The 22,860-nt window shown below is 41.3% G+C and overlaps 2 protein-coding genes across 6 annotated transcripts; one reads left to right on the top strand and one right to left on the bottom strand.

Moving 5' to 3' along the window:
* Positions 1-59: 59 nt before the first annotated feature.
* Positions 60-11,005, bottom strand: LOC146684807 (ceramide synthase 5-like). Its single transcript, XM_085444260.1, has 10 exons — positions 10,636-11,005; positions 8,714-8,816; positions 8,380-8,510; positions 7,846-7,903; positions 7,666-7,716; positions 7,433-7,525; positions 1,730-1,858; positions 1,319-1,425; positions 1,030-1,186; positions 60-670 (listed from the first exon to the last, which is right to left on the bottom strand). Exons 1-10 carry the CDS (start codon positions 10,809-10,811, stop codon positions 533-535), a joined length of 1,143 nt encoding a protein of 380 aa, XP_085300386.1. The 5' UTR covers positions 10,812-11,005; the 3' UTR covers positions 60-532.
* Positions 10,792-21,185, top strand: slmapb (sarcolemma associated protein b). Of its 5 annotated transcripts, none has more exons than XM_085444256.1 (11): positions 10,792-10,853; positions 13,120-13,295; positions 13,606-13,665; positions 15,503-15,631; positions 15,756-15,830; positions 15,928-16,230; positions 16,551-16,821; positions 16,988-17,159; positions 19,043-19,177; positions 20,014-20,101; positions 20,501-20,564. In XM_085444256.1, exons 3-10 carry the CDS (start codon positions 13,614-13,616, stop codon positions 20,095-20,097), a joined length of 1,221 nt encoding a protein of 406 aa, XP_085300382.1. In that variant the 5' UTR covers positions 10,792-10,853; positions 13,120-13,295; positions 13,606-13,613; the 3' UTR covers positions 20,098-20,101; positions 20,501-20,564. The 5 variants fall into 5 exon arrangements, with proteins under 5 accessions (XP_085300382.1, XP_085300383.1, XP_085300381.1 ...); XM_085444257.1 differs by lacking the exon at positions 10,792-10,853 and adding an exon at positions 11,000-11,044; XM_085444255.1 differs by lacking the exon at positions 10,792-10,853 and adding an exon at positions 11,158-11,297.
* The last annotated feature ends 1,675 nt before the right edge of the window (positions 21,186-22,860 follow it).

The raw sequence follows: 22,860 nt of genomic DNA, 5'->3' as shown, positions 1-22,860 counted from the left end.
CAGTAGTTTTCGTTCTACACTCATTACAGTATAAAGAATGAAAGAAAATCACCACTGGATTTGATGCAAATGTTTTATTACGAAATCTTTGGTTTTTTTGAATCAGGACATCTTTGGCATTTGGAATTGTATTCTAAAGCCTAACTCAGTAAGGCAAATGACGTGATTTCTTCTTTCATTAGTCAAACATTTTACCAAGTTTCAAAATAGAAATTATTGACATGTACATATGCAGCAGTAGCCGTGTGAGCAGTCATCCATTTGGTGCTGTTTAGTGTAACTTTAAGAACACACACACACAAACACACGTTGCTGTCCACTCCTGTAAGCAACAGCAGATGTAAACTTCACACTATAAAAGTCTGTATGCCAAAACTGGAGTTCCTCTGTTCAGGTCCTCCCTCTGTTTGAAAAACACATTTTTCTGAGTGGGCAACAGTTCTTCTCAGAAGGTCACAGTGACACGGTGGGTTTCACAGGCACGCTGGTGAATGAAGGCCACACTTGAAATAAAATATCCCCTCTTTGGTACTCAGTGGTCATGAGCTTCTCCATTATGGTTACTGGTGCGACTGTTTCCCTTGAGGGTTTGGTTCCGGCTTGGGTCTGTACTGCTACAAATCTCCTCTTCTGAGCTGCTCTCTACGTCACTGCGATCGTCTTTCGCCACCTGTAAAAGCAGTATTAGTTTAACTACTAGTTATGAATCATGGCTTAAAAACTGAACCTTATGCTAGCTCCAATGTGAGACTATAAGTACCCTAATGAATTTGAGCTGATGTTAAGCGAGTAATGTTTACCATGGTCACATCATTGCTAATGTTATCTGATTAGCATGATAGAAAAACTGAGATACTGAGGGATCTTGGTGCTAGATTAAATGTGGCTGTATTACAAACAATAGCACAGTTTAGCCTTAGTATCATATACTGAAATTGACAAAATGTGACAGGATACAAGAGGGGAGGGAAACCCAGCTGCCTTGGTTAAATGTGAAAATCAATTTCCACAACCGATCCCAAAACTAACCTTTCCCCTGAAAATGGCTTTGATGGCAATGCCCATGATGAGGTAGAACCAGATAATGTGAAGGCACTGCAGGACCAGCAGCAACCCATTCAACAGCCACCAGGCCCGATAAGGCCCGGCAATCTCCCAGCTCTCAACCAGAACACTGTGAATAATCCTACAACAAAAACATGCAGATTTTTAGCAGATGTATCTGTATATAACAGTTAAGAAAATAGTAATAAACAGGTGAGAAGATAACAAGAGTTTTACAATAAATATAAGGAAGAAAGCTCTTGTTTTTCCTCACCAGAAGGGAAAGATGACAAGTCGACAGATGAAAAAGCTTATGCTGAAGAAGACAAAGAGGCCATCACATAGCCTCTGGTACTTGGCATAGTTTGCCATCTTGGCTGCCTTAGGAATAAATAATACATTAGGGATTAATAATAATAACAATAACAATAATAACAACAATAAGAATGATAAGAATAAAACCCACTGTTGTAATATACACCAGTGTCACACTGTTACTGTAATGTCAATGCGTTGTTTCTCTGTAAAACTGGTAGTACAAGTATCTCACATCACAGCTTCTGTGTTCCTAGCTGTGTTTACATACATGTTGGATACCTACACGGGCAGCCTTGCTGAGTTAAGCCAAGAGCCCTCTTTACCAGGATCATGTCTAACATCTAAAAATCTAAAAGATTTACTTTACCTCGAGGAAGATGTCAGATGCATCATGCACACACATGACCATACTGCCAGCTCTTATCATGTTGTTACCATAGGAGAAAGTGATGAGAAGTATGGTAGCCAGATGGTGGACAAGCATAATCACGAAATCCTGCCATCAGAAAAACAAATGTAGGTAACAAAAGAAAGGTAATGAGGTAGAGAAGACGTTCATGTTACTGGCACATTAAATAATAGCATATTAACTTGATAAGATAAGATAGAACTTTATTAATCCCTCGGGTGGGTTCCTCTGGGAAATTCGACTTCCAAAAAAAGCACAGCAACGACCAAAGTTACAGTTACAGAACTATATATATATATATATATATATATATATATATATATATATATATATATATATATATATATATATATATATATATATATATATATATATATATATATATATATATATATATATATATATATATATATATATATACACATACATACATACACACACATACACACACACACACATATATAAATACAGAGACAAATATAAATAAAATATACAAAGGGGATAAATAGAATAAATAGGAATAAAAAATAAAAATACAAGTGAATTGCACATTTCAAGTATTGAGTCTATTGCACTGTTGACTATTTACAAAAAGTATTGCACAAGGTATTGTACAGTGAGGTGCAGAGGCACTGCAGCTTAGTTGTTCCCCCCTCCTTTGTCCTCCTGTTTCCCCTCCCTCTCCCCTCCAGAGAGGAGTTAAACAGTTTGATGGCGTGTGGGACAAAGGAGTTTTTAAGTCTGTTAGTTCTTGTCTTGGGGAGAAGCAACCTGTCACTGAACAGACTCTTCTGATTGTTTATGGCCGTGTGCAGAGGATGCCCAGCATTGTCCATAATGTCCATCAGTTTCTTTAATGTCCTTTTCCCTGCCACTGTCACCAGAGTGTCCAGCTTCATGCCGACCACAGAGCTAGCCCTCCTGATCAGTTTCTCCAGCCTGGATGAGTCCCTCTTTGCTGTGCTGCTCCCCCAGCACACCACAGCATAGAAAAGTACTCCAGCAACCACTGACTGGTAAAACATCCTCAGGAGCTTCCTGCAGATGTTAAAAGACCTCAGCCTCCTGAGGAAGTACAGTCGGCTTTGGGCTTTTTTATACAGGTGCTCTGTGTTGCATGACCAGTCCAGTTTATTGTCCACCCACAGCCCGAGGTACTTGTACTTGTTGACCACCTCCACCTCCTCCCCCTCTATCTGAACCGGCAGTGGACCTTCTCTGGACCTCCCGAAGTCCACAACCAGTTCCTTAGTCTTTGAGGTGTTGAGTTGCAGGTGGTTTGTGTGACTCCATGCGACAAAGTTCCTCACCAGACTTCTGTACTCCTCTTCCTGATCATCCCAGATACACCCCATGATGGCCGTGTCATCTGCAAACTTCTGAATATGGCATAATTCAGAGTTGTAGCAGAAGTCAGAGGTGTACAGGGTGAAGAGAAGAGGGGACAGCACAGTTCCCTGTGGTGCTCCTGTGCTGCTGACCACTGTGTCAGACGTGATGTCCTTCAGCCTGACGTACTGTGGTCTGTCGGTGAGGTAGTCGGAGATCCAAGCCACCAGGCAGGGGTCCACCTCCATCCTGTTCAGTTTTTCCTGAAGCATACAGGGCCGGATGGTATTAAAGGCACTGGAAAAGTCAAGAAACAGGATCCTGACCGTGCCTTTTCCCCCATCCAGGTGTGAGTGAGCTCTGTGTAGGAGGTACAGGATGGCATCCTCCACTCCGACACCCGCCTTGTATGCAAACTGTAGTGGGTCCTGGGCATGTTGTACCTGTGGTCGGAGGAGGTTGAGGAAGAGCCGCTCTAGAGTCTTCATAAGATGTGACGTCAGTGCCACCGGTCGGAAGTCATTCAGCTCATTGGGCCGGTTCTTTTTGGGGACCGGGACGATGCAGGATGTCTTCCATAGGGCGGGCACTCTCCCCAGTCGCAGACTGAGGTTGAAGACTCGTTGTAGCGGCTCCCCAAGTTCAGCAGCACACGCCTTAAGCATCCTAGGACACACCTTGTCTGGGCCTGCTGCCTTTCTGGGGCGAAGCTTCCTCAGTTGCCTCCTGACCTGATCCACTGTGACACTGGGAGATGTTTGGGAGGAGGGGAGGGGGGGAGATGTCTTGCTGCTGAGAGAGGGATTGGAGGAGGGGGGTGTCATGGTGTCAGGAAGGGGGGGGAAGCGAGGGAGGCAGGAGAGTGGGGAGAGGACTCTGTAGTGAAGGTGAGGGTGAGGGTGGGGGGGTTGTGGGCTGGTCAAACCTGTTGAAGAAGTTGTTGAGTTCGTTTGCCTTCTCCACAGTCCCCCCCACTGTGCTTTTCTTGGTGTTGTGGCCTGTGATGGTTTTCACACCATTCCAGACCTCCCTCATATTGTTCCTCTCCAACTTCTGCTCCACCTTCCTCCTGTAGGTGTCCTTTGCTTCCCTCAGGCAGCGTTTCACCTCCCGCTGTGCTGCTTTCATCTCCTCCTTCACTTTGCTCCTGAAAGCCTTCTTCTTCATGTTGAGGACAGCTTTGACTTCCTGTGTTACCCACGGTTTGTTATTAGGATAACACCGTACCGTCTTAGTAGGGGCGACTGTGTCCACACAAAAGTTGAGGTAGTCTGTAAGACAGTGTGTCGCCCCCTCTATGTCCTCACCATGTGGGCTCAGGAGCACATCCCAGTCTGTGGTGTCATAACAGTCCCTCAGAGCATCCTCCTTTTCTGGGGTCCATCTCCGGATGGAGCGCGTTGTGACAGGCTGCCTTTGGACGAGGGGTGTGTATTGTGGCTGTAGGTAAACCAGGTTGTGGTCTGACTTCCCTAGTGGGGGGAGGGGGGTGGCTCTGTATGCATCTCTCACATTAGCATACAGTAGGTCAATTGTCCTGTTGCTCCTTGTGGGACAATTCACAAACTGGTGAAAAGCAGCCAGAGTAGAATCCAGTGTGGCATGGTTAAAGTCTCCAGATATAATAATGAAAGCCTCGGGGTTTTGTGTCTGAAGTCTTGCTGTGACTGTGTATTTTCTCACAGGCAGCTGTTGCGTCGGCCCTCGGAGGGATGTAAACACACACACAGATCACATGACTGAACTCCCGAGTAAGATAATATGGCCGCAAGCTAACAGCTAGCAGCTCCAGGTCCGGACGGCATACCGAAACTTTAACGGAGACGTGTCCAGGGTTACAGTATCTGTTGTTAACGTAGACAATGAGTCCCCCACCTCTGCTTTTTCCGCTGGCCTGCGTGTCCCTATCGGCTCTCACAGATGTGAAACCGCATAGGTCTACGTTAGCCTGCGGCGTTAGCTCGGTTAGCCACGTCTCCGTGAAGATAAACAAGCTGCACTCACGGTATAGTCTGTGGTTGTTCAGAGCGCACAGTTCGTCAATCTTATTCTGTAACGAGTTCACGTTGCCCATGATCACTGTCGGGATTGATGGTTTGAATCGCCTCCGGTGATCCGCTCTCCTCGCTCCAGCTTTGCAGCCTCTGTAGCTCCTCTTTAGCTCGGCCGGGATGTTGTGTCGCATGCCGGTCTGTCCCTTTGTTTTTAGTGCCAGCAGCTCCGCTCTCGAATAAATGAAGGAGCTGGTTCCAGAAGTTTTGAAAAGTGCATTATCCATCTTGTATCGCTATATCTAAGAGGTATAAGTAGAGGAAGGTGAAAAAAACTTTGAAAAACCTAGTCTAAAAAAGTTAAAGTTAAGAAAAAAGGTGCGGTGTTGCAGAGCTACTTGGAAAGGCTGCCGTCACTCCAGGCTGCCGTCACTCCAGCGCCATCTTGGACGCAAGAATGCAGTTTATCATACAAAGTGAAAATACTGGAATGGCAGCGTAGGGCGTAGAGTTACATGTATTTGAACAGTCATGTGTATTTGAACCTGAAGTTTTGATGAAACTGATGGTTCAAAAAGCCAACATTTGGCCCACTTTTAAACAGTGCAGAGAATCAGAAGTGAAACATGAGTTCACACGATGGTGTAAAAGCAAATCACTATGTGAATCTGAGGATGAATTAGCTTGTAATTCAAGTTGTTTAGCTTTTCTGTTGAGTTCTCACTCTGCTCATGTAGACATTACTATTGTCCATTTTTAGTGTTATGTGCACACATCTGTAGCTAATGAGAATATATGCAGAGTCTATAAAGTTCAGTTTGTCATTTTTAGTTTGTTTTTACATAACGATAGATGTTAAACTTCCACCTACTCCCTATCAGGCTTAAAACATTTGTTTAGACTGTCACAAATTTGTGTTTGTCTGATACCAACCTCACTGATGTAGCTCATTTTTGTACTTTATTTTGAACAAAAACAAATTAAATAAACCATTCATCTATTTAACACACTCCAGCTATTCATACAACCAAGCATGTCTTTGGACAGTGGAAGGAAATCGTGTACGTACAGTATTGTAAATCCATGCATGTGTTCTCTGTGCCTGCAAACTCCACACATAAAGGCCCTAACTGGCTAGCAAGGTCCAAGCCCAGAACCATATTGCTTTGAGGCACCATGCCTAATCCAATTATTTCTTCTTCTTCTGTCAGTCACTACAGTGGATCATCTCTCATCCTTTCCCATCTTGCCCTTTCCTTTGTACCGCCTGTCACACCAACCCTCTCCTTCTCTACATTCATAAGCCTTCTCTGTGATCGCTCCCTATTTCTATTCCCTGGCAGCTCCATTTTTAATATCCTTTGTCTAATATAACTGTTATCCCTAACCTGCAACTGCAACCAATTTCAAAATTTAGCAATGCCACACAACTACATTTACCACTTTAAATCCATAAAGTGGGAACACATGTTCCAGATTTGTTGATTAGAACCTGCTTAGGTGGTAACAGGAGGAATCTCTTATTTAAACCTCTTATTTAAACCTTTGACATCTAGAATCTTGTGTTCTTTAATTATTCACTTTTAGTGTGCGGTCTTACCATGCCATGATCTAAAAAGCGTTCTTAAAAAGTTTTCACTACAAAGGCTGGATTCCTTCAAGTCTGACAAAGGAAGAGCTCCAAATCATTTGGCATAAAGCAATCACCTGTAAGGAAAATCCTTTACAAGTGGCACAGAATAAAAACAGCTTTTAGCATATGAAGCTCATCCCAAATCTAAAGCGTGGCACTGGAAGTATTATAGTACTACAGCTTTGCAGTTATTAATTGCTCTTTAAATTCTGCATCATATTGTGCTTAAAGAAAATGGAAATGCCCACGAGATGAGGTGGACCTGGAAGGTGCCCTTTTAAAGGGCAAAAGGATCCTCAGCACACAAATGCATCAAATGGGTAGTTTACAAAGAAGAAATAGAGGGTTATGGAACGGCCCACAGTCAGGAAGAAAAATGAAGCTCCCTGAAATGTTGCAGGCAGATTTGAAATAGGCTGTAATTTTCTTTGTGGTTGTGTTCAAGCGTTTACATCCGTAGACACAGTTTAAAACAAGATCAAATGGTGGCCTGCCCAAACACATGAAAAACAAGCCAATTTCCATGTGATCTACTTATTTTTGAATGTATACTTTATTGCCCTTTTAGCCAGAGCACATAATCAAGATACAATCCTACACGCTTCCTTTAAGAAAAAAAAAGAAAAAGGATTTGGCTTTGATACAAAAGGCAATGTGCATTTATTGAGGCAATTAATAGTTAGTTAGGCCGGTTGTTGTTGGACTCACCTTTCTTTTAATGTCTATGAACTGGGAAAACATCAGAGACCAATAAAAAGCCAGCTCTACAAGATAGTAGCTGTGCTGTTCAGGACTCAGTGGCTTTGGGAGAGAGTGAAAGAAACACACCTTTGATAAATATGTAGCAATACCAACTGACCTGTTAACATTATGGTGGTAAACAGAGTCTCCTTATAATAAAAGTAATCAAATATAATGCGTAAGCAGAAAAAAATATTAACCTGAAAAGGGTAGTTCTGCCAACACTCTCTGGTATCCCACATCCACGATGTCTGAAGGAAACAGATTACAAAAACATGCATTATACTGTTGCAGGTTCACCTATTACGAGCCAACGATAAGAACCGCTTCCGTGAACCGTAATAGTATTGCAGAGGGAAAAAAGTACATTTTAAACTTACCGACCACAGATGGTTGATGCCATAAATAAAAATCGCCAGGTAAAAAGTGAAACGCCACCTGAAAGGAAAGAGAAGAATAGAAAGACGAATTTAGCATACACCGGAGGCACTTACATACATAAGCACACTCCCAGTGATCATTTTAACATTTACTAAGTAGCACTTAGACTGGCATCTGTAAGGTTTCAAAACCAAAATACTTGGCCTATTTACATTTTTACTTGATGAGTGTATCAAAAGTGATCACCAAGATGGTTAAAATACATTTTTAAGAGATATTTTCACTAAATATTATGGCAACCCATCTAGAAAATTCTTGTGAACAACTACTGTCTGCAAAGTATTAAGCTAAGTCCTCAAGCAGATGCTGACAGGCACATTGGATTAATTCTCTGGGGACCGTGGATGCCTGCGCAGCATTTCAAAACAATTTATATGACAGGAGCTTATATGCACGTGCATGGGCTAGCGCTGTTAAATCCCCTCAATTGTTTGTACATTACAAAGCAGAAACCCCTGTAGAAACCTACGTACATGCTCTCACAGAACTTTTTCTGTGTGCTGGGCCTGTCCTGGTTCCGACGGACGCGAAACCATCTCTGTATTTTCCGTACATCCCAGTCCAGCTGCTTGGAGAGTCCTTCCAGTTGCCTTTCATCTGGACTCTAAAGAGGACAAACATAAAATAACTCTCCACTCCTTGTAAAACCACAAAACCAATAGGTATGCCTGTCACATGACAATAGGTATTGACTGAACATATCATTATGACTGTGGCGGTGTGTTCCAGTGCAATAACATCATGTTGCTGCTGCAGTGTGTACAGGGACGTGTAATAGACTACAGAACAAACACGGGCTTTATGTACCGCTTTGGACTGATACAGCCTCTCCAGGATAGCATTGGGCTGAGCTTGCCGAGGCACTCCCGCCTGAATCTGAAGTATGTGGGCACAGGGCTTGGCCACTAGCCTGTATACACACAGACAGAGGGGCAAAAAGAAGAGGGTGGGGAAGCAGAAGTGTATGGTATTAGAAGAGAAATTCACACAGGGAGAGACTTAGAGAGAGTTGTTTAGTGTCTCCAAGAAAAGCAAAACAAAACAGAGGGTTATCCAACATTTGCTAGGAGATTCCACCATTTACATGAGCTGTGGAGCTTTCACAGTTTGCCCACAGAGTTACGCCTTGCATACATTTGTTTAAGACGAAGGAAGCATAACAGAAGCTATAGGGGGAGACACAAGGAAATGCTGAAATGAAGGGATCCTGAGGAATGTTGCACCTAGCCTAAACAAAGTTCGTCATGTGAGAGTATGGGACGCAGAGTATGGGAATGATACTCTGCCTACCAAAATGCTAATTTGTGTCACGGGATCATCTGGTTGACTCGACCGGTGTTTATTAAATTCATCACACATCAGCCTAAAAACACCCAACATATCTAGAACAGTTTTCACAACACGGAAAAAAGAAGAAAAAAAAACTCTGAATGAATAGCAGGACAGAGTAGACAGGGCTGTCCCTGAATGCTCAATTTCAGACAGTTTCCATGAACCAAAACTAAGCTGAAAAACATGACTTTTAGTGCAGTCGTGAGGTTTGGACAGAGGAAAACCTTGTTTAAAAATCACATAACGTGCAATGCCATTCCCTTAAATGTAATTCTCTCATTCCAGAGTATGCCAGAGGAGTCATTTTAATATACCTCCTACGTAAAGACGTCCTTACCTGCACAGATTCTTTAATTAACCAGATTCTCTCATCGGAAATGTTACTTGAAAGATTGTAGTTAGCCAGAAAATCAGGTTTTTTTTGCTCAGTTTGAAAATCCCGTTTGTCAAGGAGGGTGACTCATGTAAGGCTTCTCTAACTGGCTCAAATGTAATTGGGGCCATAAACTGCAGCTTCCAGGACTGAACAGTGACGCCAGTGCATGAGTGCTTTGAAAAACGGGCAAAGTTCATCGGAGTGCACCGCACAAAAACTCTAAAACTAAAGTGTCAAAAAATGCTTCACGAAGCAACGAGTAGCATCAGTGTGTGTACCTTCATCTTTTATATACAGTCTATGAATGAGATTGAAGGTATAATTAATATTAAGGTACCATACCAGCTCCAGCTCTTCAGCTTTGTTATGCAAAAGCAATAAACCAGATCTAGATTAGGAACCAGTATGAGGAGTGATTTGGTTGGAAAGGCGTATCTGTTTTGACTGCCTGGATCAGGACTGGAAGTAGTGACTCAGAATCACAGAGCTACTGAAGAGAACCACTGTTTATTGGCATAATATTGGTACAGAATAGTGTCCATCGCTAGACATTTTATTCAAACAGGAAAACAGGAAGTGAAAGAGCTAGTGAGCAAATCAGAAAGAATGTATGATCTGCATCCCCCTCCCTCCAAAAAAACAAAAAAAAAAAAAAAAAAACTTGTTTCTGTTTCTCATCAGCAGTGTCATCACCTCACAACAAAGCAAACAGAGTAAAATATAAAACTGCCACAGAAGCCAATAAAAATTCTTGCATTCTTACGTATTCTTGTTAAAAAAAAAGAGATCTATAATTATCTGTCACAAGAAAAGCCACGTGACAGGATTTTTGTTAACATAGTAGGTCCACAGAGAGTTGCTAGTCTCCAGAGAGAGTGACTCATATATTAAAGTTCATGTAGCAACATTTGTATGGTGCCGTTTGGTGTAATCTTTTCTTTGTAAGTAAAAGTTCTCGAAGCCCAATCATACCGGTGCAGAACAAACTAGCGCTACACAGACACACAAAAATCTATTTTACCTTTCAAACAGCAGTCTCAGAAAGTAAACTACGGCAGCCAGAGGGAAGGCATACAGCATGTTCCAGAGTCTGGGGTACTCCACGCCAGGTGGTGGATGCTCCAAGTCCGCCCAAGTGACATTTTCAGGAAGCCAAAACCTTTCACTCCAAATCCAGGCTGAGATAAAGGAAGTCATCGGGGAGAAGCAAAACACAGCAGATCAGCAGCAGCAAATGAGGTAACTGAGAGAAAAAACTGCCGTACATGTAGTAGTAGCTCAGGCTAGCTAAAGAAAAACTTAGCAGTCATTCCTCCCTCCTTCTTCCTCTCCCTGCTGTTGTAATAGCAGAACTAAGTTATCTAAGCATCTCTTCTGGTTCACTCCTATGACTAAACTCCACAGACACGTAACAACTATGACTCTCCGAGGTAACACCCACCTCAATTATTATTCACAAAAGTGCTTCCACTGGTTCCGTGCTGCTCGCCGTAACGTCGTGCCTATTGTAGGAGGAGTCAAAGGCAGCTGACGCTAACACGGAGTCGGTTACGCCTCCAATTAGCGGCAAACGTTATTCATTAGCTAATGCTAGGTTAACCATTAAAACTAACTTACTTAGTAGGTTAAAACTAACTTACTAACAGTGGTTAAACGTTCTTACATGGTGGAGTGATTATGTTGGTAAGTTGTAGCAGTTAAAAGGGTTTTTAGCCACATTTAATGCCTCAATTTTAAGTAAACGGGGATAAATGATAGCCGTTTGTAATGCTATCTAAATAACCTAGCTAGAGAGAGAGATGTGCATGCATACACACACATATATATATATATATATATATATATATATATATATATATATATATATATATAAAGGTAAGGTAAGGTAAGGTAACTTACACCGCAAGTCTGAACTTAATGTTTGACTTTTTTTTTTTTTTTTTTTCTAAATGACATCAGAAACAGCAGTATGCGACATTACGTGACGGCAGAGCTTCAGTTCATCCTTTGTCATTTTTTTTTTTTTTTTTTTTTTTTTAAATAAATAGGACAGGGGGAATGAATGAGAGAAAGAGGGGGAGAGAAAGAAAGAAAACCAAAGGGGAGAAGAGACGGTGAGAAAGGGGGGGGAAGAGAGAGAGAAAAAAAAAAGAACTCCTGGGTCACCTGTATGGAGAAAAAAAACAAACAAACAAAAAAAAACAAACAGAGGAGACAGCAAACAACAAAGAGCAACATAATAATAGAGAAAACAAAGCACCATCACAATAAACTAGCTAGTCATAGATATCAATATTTACTAAATAATAAACGATATTGTGCAGCACGCAAGATAGACAGCGCACAGTGTGCTTTGAGGCAGCAGCCAAGAAAGCTTTAGTCCGCGTCTGTGAATACCCATGTGTGCATACCTGTGTGGATCAGCATGCTTGCATTCCAAAGGTTTCTCCATGTAATGATCTGCTAGTTTGACTTAATGTTTGACATGCTGGTTGAAGTTGAGACATTGATCTAAGATGATGACAACATTTCTAGCAAATTCTTTTGGGTCATTTGTTAGTTTCTCAAGATGGGAAGTGACGCTGTTAGAAAGATGATGAGGACCAAAATGAGACCTACAACTGTTAGTTATCAGCATGGCCAAGGGATAACAAATCTACCCTAGTCAAAAACATATTTCGCCTTTTCCTGCATAAATGGATTAAGTTGGTGTTGAATTTGCTAACTAATTCTCAGTAAAACATTAAGCTTGCATTGATCTTGGAAACCTGTTGCATTATGTTGTTACTGGAACAAGGCTTGTACAGCCTCAAAGAAGAAGATGAGCTGATGTGTGAAAGATTAGTCAAATAAGGTCTTCGTACCCTGTCTGTGTTACTTTATGTTTAAATGGAAACAAACACCCTTCACCCTTTTATACCTCCCACTGTAACCCCTCCTATTTCTGTCTTGGGATTGTTTTGATTGTTTTTACCTCTCTCACCATAATTTTAAAGCCTACTGAAGAGGCTAACACACAGTCCAATAAAGTAAGAAATCACTATAAGATACATAAATTATCCCTAAAGATTATACATGTAAAATTACACCTTTAGAGTCCGGTGTATATCTAACCCTAAAAGCCAGTAATTGGTATAAAGTGAAAACCCAGTGAAATACAGGACAAAACAAGAGAGGAAGTGAATGCAAGAAACACACTCCTACGCTGGCAGTCCCTATTCACTGCCATCCTGTAGGTTTTTACATCAGTACCAACCAGCCAGAGAGCAGCTCAGCCCCCTGAACAAAACCTCTCTGTGTCAGTATGCAGCTGCAGCTTCCGAGATGCCCTACTTGGATACATGACCCAGTATGGAGGGGCTGAGGACCTGAGCCACAAAAGAGGGGGGGATCAAATTTTTAAAGACGCCCATCTGACGCGTCTCTAGTGTAGCATTAGGATCATATTTAAGCTACTTTACTGTTTACTTTACCCTGTTTAATTTTTCCCCCTCACTGGCTTCAGCCCACCAATAGCAGGAAGGTCTGGTACAAAGTGTCTGTCATCACTGTCCACCCCCCTCAAGTTTGGACTGGTCCGTTTCGCATCTGAACAAACCTCATAGTTGGAGAAGAGTTCTTCATGTCAGGGACTGCTGTAGCCTCAGCACACTGATTACCGCAGCTCCTGGATAATCTAAGGTAATATTTTCCTGTTAAGTTTTATTCTTAACCCCTTCATTAATTATTTTACTGTAACATACTCCTAAAATCCTTCTTCCCTAGCAGTTCTCTGCACCTGTCTCTTCCAGTAGTATTTGTGTGTTCAAACATTTTTGTGTTTACAATTAAAAACATCTCAAATCTAACAGTGAGAAAAAGAACAAAAGATTTTGTCAGGTCTGTTTGGGGTCTTTTTAAGCAATATTAATTTCATTTAAAGCTTTCTTTCTTTATCTGTGCATGTGACATGTCTTGTTTTTTTTTTGTTTTTTTTGTTATGTTGTTATAGATAAGAAAATGGATGAGAAAGAGCTGAGTGATCCCTTGAATAACGTATCTGTGATTAAAGGTAAATATAGACACCACTGATTTGAAGTGAATGACTTTGCATTGTTTTGCTCCTCTAATGGCTCCTACCTGACACAGCACATCTCGCTAACTGAGTGTGGAAAGGGGGGTGGAAAACCCTGAGTCACACTTAAAATGAGTGTCTGGCCCTGTAAGGACAGCTGGATGGCTTTTAGAGCTTACAGTGCTGTAGATGGCCTTGTTTTAGAGGCTAGTGTCTCCTGTGTCAACAGCTTATTAGAAGATGGAGTCTCTTTGCACAGAGGGCATGTCAGCTGACTGATGTGTGTTAGCTATGACATTTAGGGTGACTAATAAGAATAGAATGCAAAGGACAGCGCAATGATGGCGCAATATAGCGAATATGAAAATCGACGGGGACATTCATAGGAAAAAGTGCAAGTACGTTGGTGACTGAATAAATTTTGCATGATGAATGAATTTGTAATGCTTCACTGCACAATATATAGGGAGCACAAAGCAAACAGTGTCCTCACAACAATAGTGTACCTCAGTAATTCAGAGAGATGAAGATATTTGAGATTCAGCTGCATAAAGAATATTTGTTAGCTGTAAAATGATCTCCCTTTATGATCAGCAGTTTAAAAGGAATACTGTAGACTTTCCGTGCGAGTGGTGCTAACCCCCTGATTCAGTTAAAGAATGCTGTCACATTCAATGAGAAGGAAACAGACAGCAGGCGAAGATGGGCCACGATGGGTCTAGCCTTCAGCACCGGAGCTAAAAAAAGACTTTCTCCTCAATTTTTTTCTTTCCTGTCGTCACTTGAGGCAGTGTGATGCTCAATATTCCCAACTAGTCTGCAAGGTATTTTTACACACAGACTAATTCCATTACTATGCTGTCAGGTGTCATTCTGTGACACTAAGACATTTTTGCCGTAATAACTAATCTCGCTAAAGATAACATGTTGCACCCTCATTTGAAATACCCTTTATTCCCTGTGCTGTCTTTGTAGGGCATTCATCTTTCACAGAAAGTGAATACAGATTGCATACTCACAGGGTGCCCACTCACTCGCATATGAAGGAACACACAATCACACTGTCCCCCCATGCTTTGTCTGGCACACAGCGGGGTGGTCATGTGCTCGAGTCAGAGGGTGTCACCAGCTCTCAGCCTTTGTTTCACACCGCTTCATTTTAGGGACACTTATCAATACCGCCTGCTAACATTTTTACAATCATGTGGATTTTCGTGTGATTATGTAGCCATGTTTGATGGATGTAGACACAGTTTTCACAATAAATATTGGATTTCAGGGCAGTTCAGGTTCTGGTGCGTCTCCATTTATGGTGCACATGCTTGACCTGTCCCCTGCCAAATGTTCGTTCTGGGATGAGGTCATCTCTTTTCCTAGCTGTGGTAGATTAGGGGCTCGAGATATTCACTAGGCATTTGCAAAGCACAAGTATTTGTGGAGCCTGTTTCCACCTCCAGGAAACACAACAGACCCTTGACAACGCTGGCAAGCCTATTACCTTTGTGCATTGTTTAGGTACTATTAATGAGTAATGTAGAATCGCTACAGACTCATATGTGACTGGGGTAATGGATAATTTGGAATGAAAAAAGTGTAGATAAGACACTTGTTTCTATTTCTGGGTTAGCAATTATTTTATGTAATAGGCCCATTTTGAATATCTTGGGAAATCATCTAGTATGTCAGTCCTGGTTAAATATTTGGGACTGCAGTAAAAGTAAAACTGTCAAACATTTCATTATTTTTGTAGTTTTATGGCAAATGTATGGAGCCTGTCCATGTTAAGATCATGATTCTTCTAACTGGGATCCCCATTTTTTTTCTTCTTCATTAGATGATCTGACCAAGGCAAAGATGGGCTCCTCTGGTGACTCTGAAAAAATCATTCAGCGCTTGACTGATGAACTTCGAGAGGCCAAGGACCTAGCTAACACAGAGAAACATAAATGCATGGAGCTACAAGGTGACACGCCACATCTCCAATGTTAAATAGGACCATCCACTCCATTTTCTATTGCATTCACACATGTGTGCATGCACCCAACACCAAATAAATGACATGACTTGTACAATTAAATGCTGTGTAGGTATCCTGGAGGAAGAGACAAAGGAGAAGAAAAAACAAGCTGATGATTCTGCCAAACAGATAAAACTTCTTGAAGGTACATCTATTTGTGGATTAGAAGCATATGCATAATATTAATCTTTTTTTAAAATTGACACTGTCTCTAATTCAAACACTGACTCCGGTTTGGACAGGTCAGCTGCGGCAGCTCCATGATGAGATGGCTGTTCTCAGAGAGCAGATAGACGTCTCCTCCAGCTCACACGATGAGCTACAAAGCGCACGTGATGAAGTGAAGTCGCTGAAACGTGCCCTGGAGGCAGCAGCTGCCGAGCGGGACCGTGACGTTGCTGCCGTCCAGTCTAACCTGGCGACTGTCTCCAATGATCTGGACAAATGGCGTCAAACGGCCAACAAGTACGAGCGTGAGATTGACAACCTGCAGCGTGACCTTCAGCAGCAGAGCAAGCAGTGGCAGAAAACTGCAGAAATACAAGGTACTACACGGTGCCCCTGGTAGTTATAAACGCATGAAATGGAGCATTTGCACTGAAAATAATTCTTACATGGAAATGAACTGTGTATTAATAAATCAAATAATATTACCATTCCTTGTCCAAGACATGAGGCCTACTCGCTCTCTATGTATTTTGTTTCTAACAAGCAGACTTCTCTTCATACTTGTACACTGGTGAATCAAAGTATAATTAAAAACATGTTTTTTGGTAGTTTTTGCTTTATCTGTAGGCAAATCAAGGACATACAATCTGTTAAAAAACAGCATTGTTACATAAACCTTGCTCGTTTCTTTTTACAGCCAGTGAACTTCAGTCCATGCAGGTGGAGTGTAATGGCCTTCACAAAGAATGTTCTGTTCTTCGATCTGAGAAACAGGATATCGTAAATAAGCACCAGAAGGAAAAAAGCAGTCTGCAGAGTGAATGTGCTTCCCTCAGGGCTGAGAATGAGGAACTCCTGAAGACTCACCAGAAAGACAAAAGCAACCTGCAGAGTGAATGTGCAGCACTGCGCACTGAGAAGGAGGCAGCCCTGCAGAAACAGCAGCAGCTGGAGAAGGACCTTGCCAGGTCGGTGCACTGATCTACATTACTGGGAGCTCTTACCCCCACCTTCGTGCTCCCTCTGTCTCATCTGTTTTAATCAGCACCCACGTGTTTTGATTTACACGATACTACATAATTTTTTTCTCTCATCTTTTACATATTGAACTCAGTTTTGTTTTGCTTCTGGTAGTTTGCGTGCCCAGAACACTGAGCTGAAAAATAGCCTTGGATCCCTTGAACAGACCTGGCAGGAGATGGAAAAGAGCCAGGTAGCCCTGCAGCTCCAGCACCAGCAGGATAGCACCACACTGCAAACCCAACTGGATGAGGCAGACAGCCGCAGCAAGGCTCTGCAAAGAGAGGTACGCCCCTCAAAAGTTGAGACATCAACCTTAGGTGTCCAGTATCTTAGTGGGTGTCATGCAGATGAATACTTCTATCTCAAATGTGAAAAGTGAACCCTCTCTGACCTGGATGGCTTTTAATACAGTCCTGCAACTGACAGGCCTTATAAGCACACACATGTTTTACTCATTAATGCTGTCCAAATTTGATTTGGACTTCAGTCCTGTTAGTTTTCACTTGAATTTTTGCATTTTAGTTTTTCTAGCTAAATGGTAGTGGTTCTGAATGTATATCTGTGGCAGAACTGATCCAGTTTAGAGGCTATTGGAAGACTGTAGCTGCTGCCAGTGTGCTGCTGACCGTGCTGCTTTAGAGGGCCAATGCTGACAAGCTGTTGCAGTATTTATGAAATTACTTTGGGACACTGTGGGAAAGGGGAGGTTTTGAAAGAAAGTCAAATTACACTCTTATTACAATAAATGGCAAGTTACCACAAAGCCTAGGAGAATTAGAAATACAAGGACAACGTATTATCAGGATAGTGGAATATAACTTTAGCAATATTACTTATTACATTTTAGATTTACATTTAACTTTTTTAGGCAATGTAAAGTCATAATTTCTGGAAAATTCCCAGTTCTCCCATTTTTTCAGTGATTTAAGTTTAAATATGAACACATCCTGGCTATGATAACACATTAGTCAAAACTTTTTATGTTGTTGCTTCGGTTTCATGGTCAAACTGCCATTTGACTAAAAATCAAGACTCAAGAACATGTACTTGTAATTGGTGCTCTGATATGATGCGCTTCTCAGTTTTGTGTGATTTAAAGTGAGCAAATTAAAATCACTTGATTTGTTTTTGGCATTATTAGCAGTTGCAATATCCAACAGAGTTACAAGAATCTGGTTTTTACTCAAATTATTAATGCAGGACAGTAAAATCAATGTGGAACTCAAATAACTTTGAGCAAACTAAGACTGAAGTGTCTTGAAGAAACCTTTTAATGCTTTCATTTTATTTAATCTCATGTAACATAATTTAAAGAAATTTGCTGTTAACAACCAATTTACAAAAGAAGTACTGCAAATTGTTGCCATTCAGGACATTTACAGCTGTATGAGATGGGCAGCTGTTCTCAAAGTCGTCTACTCAAGGTACTTTATTGTATTTCTTCTCATCATCTAAGATTGCGCAGAAATACCTCATGATGGGATGATGAGGACAACTGCACTATTTTAGAAAACTCACATTCTCCCATGACTAAAAGTGTCTCTGAGTGATCATTGCTGAGAATTTAGAGCTTTCTATTTTGAGACGATGTTGGCGTCATCTAGGTCAGAACAAAGTCACATCCACCACAGTTGAATGGTGAAGCCATCACGGAGCCTTAATGACTTTCTCTGAAGCCTTTAAGACACTTGTGTCAATAAATCTATGACTCTTACTGACATTATAAAGAAAGTCCATGCTTCTTCCCAAAAAAACAACAACAACGAAAAAAGATCCCACCCAGATAGTTCACAGGTTGCTGCGTGCTGTCCAGGGGCAATACCTACTCTAGGTTTGTATGGGGATCACTGGCTGCTGTCAGTTAATGAGGAGTGGCAGTGCTAAGTAGTAGAAAGCATAGTTGGGTCATCTTTGACACAATGAATGAATGAGGGGGGGAAGGAGGGAATAATGTTGTCCCTTATATAAGGACTGCACCTCACCCTAATTAGCTCATGTATAGAAAATTCAGCAGTTAAGCACTGCAGGAAAGACTGGTTTATCTTGTAAATGGCAACAGAAACTGTTCCTCAAAAGCATTACACAATACCATCAAACTAAAAACTTTAAATTAATCTAAACTGATGAGTGTATATTTGAATTAAATGTTTAATTTGCTTCGTGCAGTACGAGGAGGCTAGGACGGAGCTGTCAGACCTCAAGGAAAAATACGAGAAGGTTGAGCAGGAAAAACAATTGGTTACAGATGAACTCGAGGCATGCAGAGCCAACATGGAGGAACTGCAAGGAAAAGGGACAAAGGTGAGTACTCATCTATCAAACGCACAGCAAAAACAGGAAGGCATTTTACCCTAATATATGAATGGCATCGTGTATAATGATATATAACAGGTTTAAAAAATAATATATTGAGTGTGGAAACAATCATCTGCACTTTTATTTTCAGGGGCAATAACTTCTTTAGCAGTTTCTGTTTTGGGGGGGGCATGGGCTTCATTTCCAATGTTCCCCTTTTGTTCAGCATCTGTTTGCGCAGCATCTCCAGATATAAAAGATGAATCTTATTGTAAGATTCACAAATATTATCTCTTTTTTTATTTTAGCACATATGCTCCCCTCTAGTCATCCAGTGTCTATTAGTGTTGCTTTTATGGGCCATTCACACATATGGATTCAAAAAGCTGTGCCAGACGGCTGCTATTTGGTAGCTAAGCTGAGGTGAGAGCACCATGCAACTGTATCACTTCCATTTCAGATAATGGACTTAAATGCCAGGCATACCTGACAGCTTAAATCTTCAGCAAATACAAAAAGGTGGGAAAAAAACTCAGCAAACTATGCTGTACAACAGGAGATAAACATGACCGTGTATAGTAACACTGATATGTAGGATGTCAACTCTGTACTAAACACAACACACACCGGACACACAACTACGGATTTATGAGGCCATAAAGGTCCAGCTCCTTTGTATCTGTATGTGTGAACTAACAATGACACACTGACAGCCGTGTGTGACTGAGATTTGTATAAATACTAGTTACAGGCGTAGAGAACTGACTGAGGGATCTAATAATAAACCAACCAAAGTATGTCCCATTGCAGTTGATTACTATAATATCCCTTCCCTTCTGTAGACATCCCTATTGCTGCCTGTTCAAGCCATAGTCATCGGCCTTATCCTGGCTTTGCTGTATTGGTGCTTCGGCGCATTGTGGTAGCAAGGTACACATTACTCCTGTCAAGTTGGCCTACATCTTTTCATCCTCATCAGTGTCTCTTAGACCATTGCATGATTTAATCAGGTTTTCCTCATTCCCGAGAATGCCTTCCTCAGGGGAAAATCCCCCAGGAAAAAAAAAAAATTCTTCAGAAATCTAACCTCTCTAATCATACAGCTTCAACATCTGACATCTGTTTGTCCTGCCTGGATGGCTAATGCTTAACAACTGTTTCTCACAGTTGGTGTTTGATAATGCTTATCTTTATCTGCAAGCGCTGTTTGTATTTGTGCACTGCCTTGATCTCAGTGGCTCCCTCTGTCAAAGCTTTGGTGATCCAAAATGGGTGCATGTTTATTCGCTGTTGCTCAACTTTCTATTTCTGTGTTGCCACTTATTCCAGAAACTGTGGATGATCTGGGGGCCTGTGGTTGCTGTGGCTCTGACAGCTGTGACTGCTGCCGTGCTCTTCAGGACCTGAGGGCGACTCATTCATGCATACACACGCACCCACCCACCCACCCACGCACACACACAAGGGAATCCATATTTGTCTTCAGGTGTCAGAACTTGCCCTCCTTATCATATCTGCACTATTAACTCGGAGGGCTCATATTTAACTGTTTGATTTTTAAGATGCTCTATTTTAGATGGCAGAGAAGTTAATAAAAGAATGTGATTTTTGTGTGCAAAGTAAGTTTGTACGTCCGTTATTTACAGGAAGTCTAGTCAAGTTTACAGTTTTGATTGGGAATATGGATGAATGTAAAAAATAAATAAATATGCCACAAACTCAACTAATTATTAGTATTTATGATAATGTTTTAGGTGGATCACTTGAGCTCTAAATGTAGCACTTCTATGTAATTGTCATAATAATGGAGATTGTCACAATAACACCCCCTAATGGAGTGTGTAATGAAAGCCATAGATGGGTAACTGCATTAGTGATGGGAACTGCAAAGAGTTGGTGTAACTGTTATCTATGTGAAAATAGATAGCGTTTCAGACAGAATTGAGCTGAGCAGGAGTTTATCTTGTTTGTTTTTTCTCAACAGAGAACCATTAAAGAAAATTGCAGAAACATACATTTAGATCCATTTTCTTCATTTATGTGGCCGTTGTCTAGACTGCAGTTGTACTTATCTGTACTTATCTGTATTTAGTTTCTGCTTTGCTTTTTTCTGTTTTTGTTTGTTTGTTTTGTTTAACTTTTCATTTCAGTTTTATGATCATGAATGCTAAATTAACTTAAGGGGCAGGGTTGCTGAAATTATTGCATGCATGGGGAAACCTAAAATGTATAATTAAACACATAGAGTCATTTCATTAGGCACACCTGTTCACCTGCTCGCTAACACAGTTATATCATTAGCCAATCATGTGGCAGCAGCTCAGTGTGTTTAGGCAAGTAGGCATAGTTAAGATTACACGCTCAATTTCAAACCAAGCATATGAATGGCACAAAATGAGCTGCAGAGAAAATGCCTTGTTGAAGTCAGAGGGTAAGAGGGCAACCAGCTGTTACATCTAAGGTATGCAGAAGAACATCTTTGAATACACAACATGGTAAAAAAAAAAAAGGTAAATGGCCTGTATTTGTACAGCGCTTTACACATCCAGTCATCCACCCATTCACACACTGGTGATGGCAAGCTACATTGTAGCCACCCTGGGGCGCACTGACAGAGGCGAAGCTGCTGGACACTGGTGCCACTGGGCCCTCTGACCACCACAAGTAGGCAACAGGTGAAGTGTCTTGCCCAAGGACACAACGACCAACACTGTCCAAGCCAGGGCTCGAACCAGCAACCTTCCGATTACAAGGCGAACTCCCAACTCTTGAGCCACAATTGCCCATATCAAACTTTGAAAAAGAGGAAATGCTACTGTTAAGAAACAGTAAATTTGAGGTCATCCTGATCATTCCTGCAGTTGCACTAATGGGTGTGTGTTTGTTATTACAAATTGGAGTCTGTTGTATATTTATGATTTAAACCGCTCCAGCACCGTTAACATCTAAAGCATCCTCTAATCTCTCAATTCACATGGGTCCATCAAAACTGAACAGAAGAAAATTGGAAGAAGTCTATTCAGACATGAGGTCAGAATTGACATAACTAACGTGAATGGATGGATGGACAGAGATGAAAGCATCAATCCACCGTGTCTTGTACAAGTAGTTGAGATTGGTGGTAGTGGTGTAATAGCTCATTATTTAAACTACAAACTACCTGAATATTGTTGTTGGCCACCACTTGATTACCACACTGTACCCATCTTCTGATGGTTGCCTGTAGCAAGGTAACATGCCATGTCACAAAGCTCAGATCATGTCAAACTTGTTTCTTGAACATTGCGATGAGTTCACTGTACTCAATTTTGTACTCAAATATGGACCATAATCTCTGACTAATATTTACAGAACCTTGTTGAATCTATGCAACAGGGAATTCATTCTGAAGACAGTAGAGGGTGGCTTCTGTTTCTCCTAAATAACCATTATCTTCATCCATCCGTTCATTCATCCATTGTCTTCATGTAGACAAATTGCCGGAGGTCATATCTTTTCTGTAGCATTTTAGAATATTGATATCGCTCCTGTCATCCAGGAAGGGTTAAGTTTGGTCTCATATCTGCTGTTTTTCCCTCCCTTTTCTATCACACTATGTGTTGCAGTTGACATTTAAAGAAAATGGTTAATGCTGAGAGTAATGTTTTGTTAGGTAAAAGGTGTGTATCACCTGAAAAGCATGTGCTGTT

This window comes from Copadichromis virginalis, linkage group LG20 (assembly GCF_057382275.1).
Source record: "Copadichromis virginalis isolate Kocher_CV1m ecotype Utaka linkage group LG20, C_Virginalis_male_GT1.1, whole genome shotgun sequence".
NCBI lineage: Eukaryota > Metazoa > Chordata > Actinopteri > Cichliformes > Cichlidae > Copadichromis > Copadichromis virginalis.
Note: the sequence above shows the minus strand (reverse complement) of the source record. Positions and strands in the feature narration are given on the sequence as shown.